The sequence below is a fragment of the Amblyomma maculatum genome, chromosome 1 (genome assembly GCF_055883805.1).
Source record: "Amblyomma maculatum isolate TAMU_Amacu chromosome 1, ASM5588380v1, whole genome shotgun sequence".
Taxonomy (NCBI): domain Eukaryota; kingdom Metazoa; phylum Arthropoda; class Arachnida; order Ixodida; family Ixodidae; genus Amblyomma; species Amblyomma maculatum.
The window spans coordinates 189,266,467-189,279,924 of NC_139344.1; the positions used below are offsets into that span (position 1 = coordinate 189,266,467).

Consider the following 13,458-nt stretch of genomic DNA (forward strand, 5'->3'; position numbering starts at 1 on the left):
GCTTCATCTGGCACTGCAGGTGCTGCAAACCAGGTGCTGCAAACTTGTCTGACTTCATGATGCGGCTGAAGTCAAGCCATTTTCAGCGTTGCGTTGAACAACGCACCGCACAAACTAAGCTACAAAGACTTAACGGGCAGCAGCTGCAGTATGCCTGTGTTTGTCGTTGCACCATTGGGCAATACTCAAAGGTTGTATAAACGCGTTGTGGACAAGGATTGCACCTACACAATGCTTATTCCATTTGTTGCTACTGAAACGGGATTTAGTTGTGCAAAGGGCAGTTGTTAAAGCGAGCTAGCTCGTGCGCTATTCGCACCAGGGGGGGGGGGGGATTTCAGACTCTTGCAAATATGCTGACTTCGCTGTAGACGTACTCCATAGCGTCTTCCTAGCGCCATTTTTTTTAACTGTTGTTTGGTCGAATGCGCACGGTAAGTATTCAAGGTGTTTTACATTGTTCAAATAATCAATAACATTTTTAATCAAGCTTTCAAGTCATTTGAAGCAACCAGTACGCAGCAATGCCACCGGCGTCGGCCTGGCATACCAAGCATGACATCACGATGGGCCCTGCCAATTACGGACAACAGCAGCGTTTGCTTGGAAGGTGCTCATGCTCGTTTTCTTGTAAAAACTGCCGTTTGCGTTCAAATCTGCCATTTTTAAGTATGATAGTCTTGTTCAGCAGACAAAAAACTATAAAATACTGCTCAGAACTCATTTTTTGTGAAAAATGTTTCAGCTTACCTTTAAGAACCTATGCAAACCCTTAAAAAAAAAGGAAGAGAATGACATATTATGACAATTACCTGATGCGGTTAAGAATGTCAGTACCCGCTTGGTCCAGTATAGCGCGCTGTAGCACTTCTTGGGGGAAATGCTGCCGGCTTCGGCAGATGTCTTCAATCTCCTTTCGAACTTTCTAATAAGTGAAAAACAAGTTTAGCTGAAGTAAATCTACCTGTCATTATTTGCAAGCAGGCATTTTACAATGATTAAAAAGCCACACTGCAAAAGCAAAAGGGTGTGTACATAATATTTTATCCCTCAGGAGAACAGAGCCTACTACACATTACGGCTAAGTGTAGAGTATGTTGCTCGTGCAGAATTCTACTGCAATGCAGCAAACACTGGCAAGTGCGCCAAAGAAGGCACTGTGCCATGAAATCGTACAATTTAAGCAATTAAAAGTGAACTCTAAATTTTTGTTTAATTTGTCACAGAAATAGAAAGTTTAACCAACATGTAAGAACTTTAACATGACACATGTAATTTGTCATGTTAAAGTCACAAATTTTCCACGGGTAACAATGGTTCCGAAAACCACAAGATGGCACTCACAGAAAGAAAGTGATGAATTCACAAATGCTTTCTTCCCCCTCCCTCCGCCTTGCACCCAGCATTGTCGTCGAAGTCGTGGCAGATGCTGCTCATGTTCTGTTTTCAATCCGATCGCATACTCTTTGTAAGCCAACCTCGTCAACTACAAAATGTAACGTTAGTGCCCCCACTTCAAATGGCAACAACAAACAAATAGCTAAGCTAGTCCATCCGAACGAATCCGTTTAAATTTAAGATGGTGGCTGCGACGACCACGAAGAGCCTGCTGGTTGCGACAGCGATACCCAGTTGAGTCCATATCATGCAGAAAAAGCAAGCTCTTGGCTGAAAATGATCTCCACAATAATGTTGCTGCCTGTTTTAATCCAAAAAATCGAACTTTAGGACTCCACAGAGCAAAAAATATTGGTCGTGCAAAATTACACGCTCCTTGGGGTGTGTGACGGTTCCTGAATGAAGACCAAAATATTGCACAAGTCCAAATTATTGGAGTCCAAAAATATCAGTACACTATACTTATTCACTGCCAGTGATATCTGAGCAGAAAAATATGCAATGTTTGCTTTAACAAATTCAGGCTCATCAATGAGTCACGCAGCACAATCCAGGCATTCTACATCAAATATTCATATCTTTCTTGCTGTGTGACAGCAATATGCTTGAGCAAACGTGTAAATATGTATTTTCAAATTATCTGACATATGGCGGTACAAGTAAACCTAGTGGCTATATTTCTTCTGCAATGCATAAGCACCTAGCAACAAGTGCAGTGACCACGCATGAATTTCACGGCTGCAATATGCCTGGTTATAAAGTCGGCTGCTATCAGGAGTCGATGCAACAACTGTTCCAGCTATGTGCTTGAGTCTTGTATGTGGCCTCTGCCCCCCAATGCAAAATAGACTTCACCAATGACAGAAATATTACAGTCAGTGGTGAGCCAGTGCATGTGGTAATGCTATCATAAACTTGGGGACCTTTTTATTTTTATCCTGTGACTGGTCACTTGCTGCTTTCATCTGATACTGCCATCACATTGACATCACACCAAATTAAAAAGACAAATGAATGATAGATCGTTAAAATATACGGTCCCAGGTATGACACTGTCCTTATCAGTACATGGCGCAATGTGAATCGCACGACTTTCAGCGACAGAATACAAGCTGAAAGTAGACTGCAGAATGTATGAACAAAAGTGTTATGTCACGCTGCACCCGAGAGGAACAACTGGTGGCCAACCAATGGGCCAACATGCACATTAACCAAAGCTTCGAAAATGAACACCGCAGTGAGCATATTAACCCTCATTGATCAGAAGGCCAAAGCTGTAAGTTTTTTGGTGTATATAAAACTTGCATGATAGTAACGGTAATAAGCATAAACTGCCTGTACACCTAGAACTGTGCATTATGAAAAATACTGCTTTCACTGCTATTAAACCTTCGTGTAACACAATATACTCTCATCATATCATTATGAAGACAATAATTACATGACAACATGAAACCAGTCTATGCAATGGTTCAAGTGGGAAAAAAATGTTAGCAAAATAGAGAAGAAAATTACAAATGACATGAAAAAGCTACATTTTATGGTCAGCAGAAAGCATTCATAAAATGTTGTTTGACTAGTAGGAAAAGCACAATTACGCAGTTATTTTTGACACCATTACATTACAATAATGCAAATTTTTATAGTGTGTGGGAATTCAACATTTCCCTCGCCCGCACGACGCGGCGAACACCCTCTCTCTCTCTCGGGGAGCCCTCATCTTTCCCCTCTGGCCTCTTTCCTCCGGTGCTGTGGCGGAGAGCGCAGGGGTGAGAGAACGGCCTCTCCTTCCCCTCCCCTCTCATCTCAGCGGACAGCTTCACCCAGAGAGACGACGCCGTAGCGCGCGGATGCTGCTCTGACACCGAGGAAGAACATTGGGCGTTCCCAATAAACAACTTGGCCCGCTGGCTATGTTTGCCTCGGTGTGTCGTTCTTCACGGCCACCGCTGTGGTCAGAGCTAGCGGTATGGCCTCGGTTCTCAGAGCGGAGCCGCAGCCCCGTGAGAATCCCCACAAGTGCAAGCAGCTTTACCAAGCCCCTCAAGTCAAGCCTCTGGGTAATCCAACAACACAGATGGCGCTATGCTAGAGCATCACTAGGATGAAGTTAGAACTAAGAGAAAGGGTTGTGCCTTATGCAACATGATGTCACAACGATGCTATATAGGTATATAAAAAGAAAACAAGCACAAAGAAGCTCTTGCATATTATTATGCTCAACAGCGAGAAAGTCATCATCACCACCTTGCTGTGCATGCAGATGCCTGGTTGGCGCCAAAACAGGATTGAGCATTGGTTTTGAATGAACGATGCTGAAAGCAGCATAGCACGCAGGGAAATTGCTTGCAATGAAAATTTATGCACTATACAGAGAAGCTGGTTTTATATTATCCTGGCTTCAAATAAAACACTGCATAAAAAAGTAGGCCCCCCAAAACAAATGCTATTGCAGCAGTATGTAGCAAATATGCACAAAATAAATCTGAAATCCAGAGCAAAAGGCAAATGTATCCTGTTCTAACAAATGCACTAACTCACTGCAGCAATGTCTGAATGCAACATGCATGAAGGTTTCAGGCACCAGCAGCATTACATACCTCATCAGACATTATAGTTGGACATTGGTCTTCAATGCACTTTAACATATTTGAAGCAGTACCCTGGAATTTAGAAGAAAGAAAGAAAGAAATAGCATACATGTTGAATGCAGCAAACCAAAGAAGACAGATTCGTATTTTCTTCTCTGGCCACACTAAGTTAGTGAAGAGAGTAATTACAATCGTATACTTATTAATGTCCCTCAAGAAACACTTTAAGTATAAAGCCTTAAATTTCTAAGTATGGATGTTGTTTCTGCATACATGAGCAAAACAGTCAAGCAAACGAAGATATTATGAATTATTAAACTCTTCTTGAACAACTTTAACAAACACGTAATTTCTTTATACAGTAAAAGCTCGTTAATACGAACTTCACGGGACCGGGCAAAAAGTCCGAATTATCCGATGTTCGAATTATCGAATGGCCTCGAAACAACTGACAAGAACCATCTGCATTACTGTAAATCTACCCTATTTACTCACGTAAACAACCCACTTTCATAATGAACCCGCCCACCCGCAATTTTCACCTTAGAATTCGAAAAAAAAAAAAAAAAAAAAAAAAAAACCCTTTAGCAGTTAAAGTGTCCCTCCCTTTTGCGTCATCATGGTCCACAACATTTTTTGGCAGTGCGCCAAGATGCTGTACGGCGATAACATAGTGATGTGTTTTTCTTTTGATGTTGGCTCTAACAAGGGAGAAAGCGAACTTGACAGGGTGCCAGCGCTTGTCCGGTTGTCATTTTCAATACGTTCGCATTATCATGCCATAGGCGATTGGGGCAGGCACTGTCTACTACCAGGCACGAGTTGACGGCCGACAGATGAAAGCGTGAACGACTCTCGCAAAAAAGAAAAAAAAAAAAAGCGTAACCCATAGCGCCCATCCGAAGTCATAGCTTCTTGTGGGCGTTTGCTGGGACCGCACCGACAGTGCTTATGCGCATTTCCGAATTAACAGGGCTCGAATTAAAGAGTATTTAATTGCGAGTTTCGGAGGTTGCACGGAAGAGAGATTAGGCAGCCGCGGCCGCCAGCCCCTGCCCTCCGGCGTCACCGCGCCGGTCATGGCGCCATCTAGGCTTCACTCACTCATTCATGGTTCTATCCGGTTTCATCTTCTGTCCCCGTTTTGGAAGCACGCAGCCTCTACCTACGCCACTCTTTCTCTAAGGCATTTTCTTTTTTTTTTCTTTTTGCCACGTGCTGTGCGTCAAGCCGCCCATACGAGGCGGCACGTACTTCAAATTATCCATTGCGGAACTGGCTCGCGTTTGAATTAGCGGGCTTTTTTGTACACAGATCTCTGTGGAGCTTGGCCGCACCAAGTAGTGTAGTTCGAATTATCGAGGTTCGAATTAACGAGCTTTCACTGTATATTGAATGCAGTTCACTATGAAACAAACACATCGAACTAAAAACATCAAGCAATGCTTGTTCGGATTGCAGGCTGCAGATGTCGCTGCAGTACAGAAGGGAAGTCATGGTGCGGCAAGCATTTGCACTTTATAGAGCTTACATCCTGCATTTGCCAGCAGCACTGCAGAAGATACAATGACATGGATGGTTGTTAACCTGGTGGTCAACACTAGTTCGTGCCTTCTGGATCAGTCTACAGTACCATGGAAGCAGCAGTGTGGATGGCTGCAGACAAGTACAGTCAAACCTCGATATAACGAACACGCATACACCGAATTATTGAATATATCAAACTTTTCCGAAATATTTTTGTCAAACACATGTATTTTTACCTTCCCATAGCGAACTTGGTTCGGCATAAAACAGATATTACGAACTTCGCGACGCCAAGCACTACCTTACTTTAATACCAGGAGGTAGGTTTCGTTGCACTACATGTGTGTTGTGCGACGTAGCAACGTTCAGAACTACCTCGCAGGCGCTGACAGCGCCACAGATGCCACGATGGCATTGGGAGTTGAGAGCCAAAGAAATCCATGGCCTCTGAGATCACCCCCGCGCGCAGAGGTAATCTCAGAGGCCATGAGAAATTGTTCGCATTTCACAATCGCTGACAGCACCGCTTCAGCAGCAGCGGAAGCGGCGCGATCGAATGTTGCTTTTGCATTTTTGGTTTTTGCGTCTTTTGCGTTTTTCCGTTTTAGTGTTAGCAGCGGCGTGGCCGTCGTAGCGTTCGGCGGAGGCTGCCGTCGGTCGTCGTGTCAAGTGTGGTGCGCGGGTGTGCATAGTGCTGTGATGGCGGTGAACGTGAAAAAAAGAGCAGCACTGACATTAAAGACCAAGCTCAAGATAAAATCAGGGCCTTCAAGACAGTTTACAAGAGGAGACTGATTGACACTCTTTTCGTGAAGCTTCTTATGAAGCAGGACTTGAAGATCGACTTGCTGGGAGCATTAAAGCGGCATGGGACAGCGTGAAAGGTGAAAAGATTGCCAACTGCTTTCAGCACGCAGGTTTTGTTCCAGCAGAGGCCCGTGCATCAAGTGATGACGGGGACGACTCCGACGAAGCAGAAGCAGAGCTCCACGAGCTCGATGAGGCCTGGAACGATTTTGCGCGTTTTGTTGGTGACATGCCTGCAACGATGACTGTAGAGGACTTTGTAGGCGACGACGACATCGAGGCGACCATGGCTGTACTGACGGACGCCGAAATCGCTGTGGAAGTTTCTGAACATCTCGCAGACAAAGCTCAGGCTGACCATGGAGACGATGAGAACCTTCCGACTTCACAAGAAGCGTTCGCTGCATTGGATTTACTGCGCCGCCACTGCAGTGCTATTGAGAGCAGTGGGCTTGCCCTTGTTGAGTGTTTGCAAACTGAGGAACAGAGCGTGATACGAAATGCGATCAACATAAAAAAGCAGGCAGCGATAACGCAGTTCTTTGCGCGTAAATAAATGAACGTGACCCAAGTAGGCACCCTCAGAGTTGCTGTGCCTTCTCCGATTGAATTTTGCTGCTCTTGCATGTATTTTCTACGAAACTTTATATTGCGAATTATGGATAGAGTGAACTATTTTCTTATTTTTTAGCTGTTCATTATAACGAGGTTTCACTGTAGCTACAGTAGAATCTTGGTGATACGAATCCGGTTGATACGAATTTCGGGATGATACGAATTCGCGAAATTCCCCGGCCAAAGGCATTGCGTACAATATGCAAAATTTCAGATGGTCCGAACACTCTCCCACACCCCAACAGATGATACAATGCGCGAACTGCGGCCGCAACCTTGAGCACTACGCACCGCCCGCGCATCGTTGACTCCGCGATCGCCAGCTGCGCTGTACGTACACATCACAAGCAGTTTGCGGTGATGCGTGGTCCGCACCTCGCCAACGTTGCAATTTTCATGACGGGCCCACGCCGTGAAAAGCTTTCAGCAGCGCGTGGCCGACAAACCGTAGATGTCGCAACTGCCGTAGCTGGCGGCGGCGTACACGGCAGGTGCGCACGGACTGGACATCACTGGCTCCACAATCGTGATTCGCGACCAGTTTTCGGCGCCATGCGGCCCGCAGGTCGTCATCACCATTAATGCTGTACGCACCGCGAGAAGTACGCGGAGACGGGCAGATCGCATATCGCCGGCAGCACGATCATTTTCCACGCCGCGAAAGGTTTGCAGCGGCGCGCGGCCATGAGTAGTAGTCAAGAGGCCACACATCGTAAACTTCGCGACCGCTAGTCGCGCTGTACGCATCGCGAGCAGTCTGCGGCACCATGTGGCTGGCACGTCGCCATCTCTTGACGTGCTGTACGCGCCGCGAGACGTCCGCGGAGGCACGCGTCCGTGCGTCGCCGACGTCGCGATCACCTGTTGCACTGTGTGCGCCGCGAGTGCCGAGCTGTGACCGCGCGACCGTAATAAACCTTCTTGGACTTAAACAGATCTGCGCGACTGCCTTTCCCATGCTTCTGCATACTTATTTTCGTTTGTTTTTATGATACGAATTTTCGGATGATACCAATTTTTTCGTGACCCCGTGAGATTTGTATCACCGAGGCTTTATTGTATCATGCACTCATGTCAGCTGTCATGAGGGCATGAAAACAGCGATGTTTTTCACTTTGATGTACAGTTTTTTACCTCACATAGAAAAGTCACTTTAGCTGGCGAAGTGCCAGCTAAAGTGACCAACTAATTTATTTTTTTCAGATTCTAAGGGATGAAAGTGAGGGGTGGGTTCAATACATGAGTAAATATGGTATTCCAGAATATGGCTTTAGGAAAATTTGCTTCAATGCTGTATTCGCTTTGTGGCAAACTACGTTAAATGTCTGAAGTAGAAGTTACATTTGTTTGTTAACAATATTCAAGATAAGTTCGATATACCCAACAATTTGTAATATCACTGTTCTTTACATCAAAGTTTGACTGTATATGAGACTACACAAAGTGCAGTGTGAATTTCGCATCCTCAAAGTAAAGAGCCTTGCTTCTCAAACACAGAAATTCTGAAGCTAATACATAACAATGCATGAGAAGGTCATGATCGTCCCGCATGTTCATAATAATAATCAGTTCAGTTCAGTTCAGTCGTTCAGCCGTGTCCGACTCTTCGTGACCCTATGGACCATGTCACGCCACGCTTTCCAGTCTCTCACTATCTTCCTAACATCACATAACTTCATCTGCAGTGCCTCGAGGATGCCATCTAACCATCGCGTTCGCTGCCTACCCCTTCTCCGGCGACCCTCAACCTTTCCCAACATCAAATCTTTCTCCAGCGACTCCTCTCTTCTCATCAGATGACCAAAGTAGCTGAGCTTTAACTTTAGAATTTGACCCTCCAATGAGCAGTCAGGGTTTATGGTCGACAATATCGACTGATTTGATCTTCTGGCAGTCCAAGGAACTCTCAAGAGTCTTCGCCAGCACCACAATTCAAACGCGTCAATTCTTCGGCGGTCAGCCTTTTTCACAGTCCAACTCTCGATCCAAATATGGTTAAGAATTAACGTTCGTAACGTGCCTAACACTGTCAGCATGCAACATGCAGCATCTCCCTCGCCAAAACCTTTCAAGCCTGGACATACACACTGAGCACCGTCACAAACACGTCGTGTACACTTAGATGATAGCCAATGCGAACAAGAACGCCACCTATCACATACTGCGTGTAACATCGTCCAAGTCAAAAAAGCTGAGTAAACTCATGGACCCCCTGACACCCCATATGCAAGCCGTGGGAATAATGCCAGTGGCAGCACTTACGTATTACAAAAATTCCGAGATCATTGTGGAATCTACACTGAAGAAATGTGAAAGCCTAAGCGTTGCTGGTACAGTCGAACCCGGATATATCGAACTCGAAGGGGATCGTGAAATAGTTCGATATATCGATAATTCGATATACAGAAATCTGCCTGTGACGGCATTTACGATGCGAAAAAACGATATCGTATTTGTCGCGTAATCAACCCCCTCGCATAATGAACCCAACCTCCACTTTTGCACCCGAGAATTTAAAAAAAAAAAAAATTGTGTTAAGGCCAACTCACTCACATGCAAGCGACTGAGCGATCTCAGCGACGAGCGGCAGCGACAGAGCGAAAATTTTCAAACTTGTTGGAACTGCGTCCTTCTCGCCGCTCGAGCCACTGCGGCAGCTTCAAAACAAGGTTTCTGTGCCGCCGCAGCGGCAGAAATCGCGAGCATTTTTCTTGCATGTCGATGGCACGCGCCACTCCTCCGTTTCAGTGTCTGATCCACAGCTCATTGGCAGCGTGCCAAGATGCTGCGCAGCGATAAGTCAGGGGGCGTTTATCTTTTGATAGCTCCTGCGGTGGCGGGGAGCGAACTTGGCAGAGTGCCCATGATGGCTTGATTGCACAAGCCTGGTTCGATTTATCACGCCGCGCTTGGGGCGGGCGTCATGATCGCAGCAGCTGACCGCGTGCTTTCGCTGATTCATACATGCAAGGATAAAAAAAAAATAATAATAATAAATAAATAAAATAAACATCACCGCAAAAAAAATAAAAAAAAAATACCTGTTGCTTCTTAACAGAAATCGGCTTGTGATGGCACTTACGATGCGAAAAAACGATACCGTATTTGTCGCGTAATCAACCCACTCGCATAATGAACCCACCCTCCACTTTTGCACCCGAGAATTTGAAAAACAAAAATGCGTAAAGGCCAGCTCGCTCACATGCAAGCGATTGAGCGATCTCAGCGACGAGCGGCAGCGACAGAGCGAAAAATTTCAAACTTGTTGGAACTGCGTCTCTTGCCGCTCGAGCCACCGCGGCAGCTCAAAACAAGGTTTCTGTGTCGCGGCGGCAGAAATCGCGAGCGTTTTCGCTTGTATGTCGATGGCGCGCGTCAGTCCGTTTCGGTCGTCTCATCCACAGCTCATTGGCAGCGTGCCAAGATGCGTCGGGGCGCGTTTATCTCTTGATAGCTCCTGCGGTGGCAGGGAGCGAACTTGGCAGCGTGCCCGTGATGGCTTTACTACACAAGCGAGCCGCGCTTGGGGCGGGCGTCATGATCGCAGCAGCTGACCGCGTGCTTTCGTTGATTCATACATGCAGAATAAACGACTCCCGCAAAAAAAAAAAAAAAGAAAAAAAAAGAAAAAAAAAATCTGCCGCCGTTTAACGTTTAGCGGCACAACGATAAGAAAGGATGACTCTCAAAAAAAAAAAAAAATATGCCGCCGTTTAACGGCCGAGCAGCACAACAATAAGAAAGGATGACTCTCAAAAAAAAAAAAAAGAAAAAAGAAAAGGAAAGAAAAAGAGAGAGCTGCCGCTGCTTAACGTCCGCAGGCGCCACAGCCACGTCAGCCACCGCGCGCAGAGGGTCTGTCTGAAAACGGCTTAGCTGGCTTGGCGCATGTGTAGCGCGTGCTGGAGAGAAATAGCTCGGCAAAAGAATGGTCACACCCACGCACATGGCTTGCAAACGTCATGTGTTGGCGCGCCGGAAACGATAACTGCAGATGCGCGCGCCTTTGCCTTTGGGGAATGGGCGCGGCGCTGCCCAGACCAGCCGGCGCCGAACTGTTCCTTCTCATTCCTTCCGCGCATGGCTTGAAAACGTCACACGGCAAACGGTCAAGGGTGATGCGATCGTCTTTGGGGAAAGCACACTTTCCAGTGCGTGGTTCAGAGTTCGATATATCGAACGACCACTGAAATTAAGTTCGATATATGACGTGGCTTTCCTATACTTTTACATGGGATTTTCAAGGGGATATTCCGTGAGTTCGATATAACCAAAATTCGATATATCCGGGTTCGACTGTATAACGAAGCAAAAATTTCAAAATCTGACGCTAGACCAGTTATATCGAAGCAGTTTTGTTGCATTAAAACGGCAAAAAATGCGTAAAGGAGCTGGAAAAAAACTCAAGAAACGCAATATTTCAATCAATCGAATCATCTGCTGCAGAAGTCTGTTTAAATTGCCCGCGCGATCGTGTGCCACGTCATTTAGCGGCGGCAACAAAAACTGCCGCCAACGGCTTATGGCCTCCGAGATCACACCCCCACATGCGGTGATCTCGGAGGTCATGAACGGCCATGGCTGGACTTGAGCGTCGCCGCCGCCGCTGTTCGAGTCCGATCATGCAACGGCTGACAGGCATGTTACTGGCATGCCACCACCATTGCCTTGTCATGGCGTTATCCCCTGCCATACCTCTGCCACTGCGATCGACCCGTGCGTGCGCGCTACACTTATAGAGTCAGTTGTCTCCATCACACAAATTGTGTGCGGAGGCAACATCCCTTCTTAGAATTCACTTTTGCTCTCCAACACGGAACAAAAAGTGAAATTTCAGGTTTATACCAAGCTTTTAATTAAAAAATTGTGCATTTTCGCACCTTTGTGTTGTTCATATTAGTGCACATTTTATTTTGTTTTATTAGCAAACTTATCTACAGATATTTGGCGCGCATTTTTATAAGAATATCGGACATACCGAACAAATTTTCGCACCCTGTACTAGATCGTTCTAACGAGGTTCAACTGTATCATCCTCATGGTAGACAAGGAGAATTATAATGTGCGTTTCACAATCCTGGGTGTGGCACAGCTGGTTAAAGCGCTAGGCTGGAAATCCAAGGGATGGAGGTTCGAATGAGCATTGCAAAGTTAGAGCGCAAAAAAAAACAGCCACACACAGACAGACTAACGACACAGCACAGTGCTGTGTCGTTAGTCTGTGTGTGGTTGTTTTTCTTGCGCTCTAACTTTATAATGCTCAATATGCACCAACTTTCCCAGGTAGAAGTTATACTGGAGGTTCGATTCCCGGTGGAGATGGGATTTTTACTTTTCTGATGACATCATCATAGCAACATTCGATTGACCGCTATAGTGTGACCAAACGAATGGCGACAGTATGAGCCATTAAAGGCTTTCGCCTTATTGTACTGTAATCTGGCACACTCTGGCAAGATTGGCTATGGTGATGGAACCAAATCTGATTTGACTTCACTTCAAGCATAAGGAAGATAATGTCCTTAAAATCTCTTACGGTTCTTAAGGAAAAACGAACTTAGTGTGACCAATTATTGAGAAGCCATATTTTGTGGCCAGTTTCGCTTTCAGTCAGTACCAGCACAGGGCTCCTGCGTGATGGCACATTTGAGTTTGTGCAGCATCACTGGGGGCCTCCTTGCAAACTTCGCAGATAATAAAAGTCACTCTCTCATCCCTTATCCTGCAGCCTCTGATATCTCATGTTAGGCGAGGTTCAGCTGCTCACACACCTCCACCACATGTCAATAAGCAGCTTCTTAAGTTCCACATCGCAGATTGTTGACTAACTGGCAGAGGAATCAACAATATAATACTCTGCCTGGGAGGCCCACCACATAGTATCAAATGTGGTGCAGATGAAAATGTCGAAGGCACTCAGCAGCTAACATTAAAGATGTATTCAAAATATACATTCCTCTCAATGCCTGCGATTACAACTTGCTGAAAGGCACCTGATGAAGCAAACAAACCTTTCACTGGTGTTCAAAATTTGCACACAACGAGAAAAGAAATCAGCCTCTTCGTTTATATTAGAAATTTCATCTGTTACTTCCAACACTTAAGTGCCAGGCTTTGTACAATTTTCCATTAAGTCAGCCTGGTACACAAGGTCACAAGATGGCTTCCAAGCCACCATTTGGTGTAAATGCTGCAGAACTGCTACTCTCCATCGCAGCTGATAACAAAAGCCAAGAAGAAAATGCACGAGCAGTCCCACCTTAAGGTACGCATTGACTGTCTTCTCCAGCTCATCTACACAGCCTTGCAGCTTTATCTCAATTGGGTTGCCTGCTTCCTCCTGTTGCAGGACGACATCATGTAGACGGGTCAAAAGCTGAAAAGGTAGTAAAAACAAAAACACATCAGACTAAACGCAAGGTATAGACAAGGACACACCTGGGAAATGAACAAGCTTGGATGAAAAAAGGTCACCTTTAAAGAAAGATGAGAAATACTTCTTCCAACAAGGTGCACATGT

The 13,458-nt window shown here is 45.6% G+C and overlaps 1 protein-coding gene across 5 annotated transcripts in view; it reads right to left on the minus strand.

Annotated features, from left to right (window-relative positions):
* Nucleotides 1-13,458, minus strand: part of LOC146205198 (F-actin-uncapping protein LRRC16A-like) — a 137,177-nt gene that overhangs the window by 37,640 nt on the left and 86,079 nt on the right. For all 5 annotated transcript variants that reach the window (XM_084589901.1, XM_084589903.1, XM_084589902.1 and 2 more), the window contains 3 exons: nt 13,198-13,314; nt 3,999-4,061; nt 813-925 (listed from right to left, as the gene is read on the minus strand). In XM_084589901.1, the coding sequence (XP_084446027.1) occupies nt 813-925; nt 3,999-4,061; nt 13,198-13,314 (293 nt within the window). The remainder of the gene's footprint in view (nt 1-812; nt 926-3,998; nt 4,062-13,197; nt 13,315-13,458) is intronic.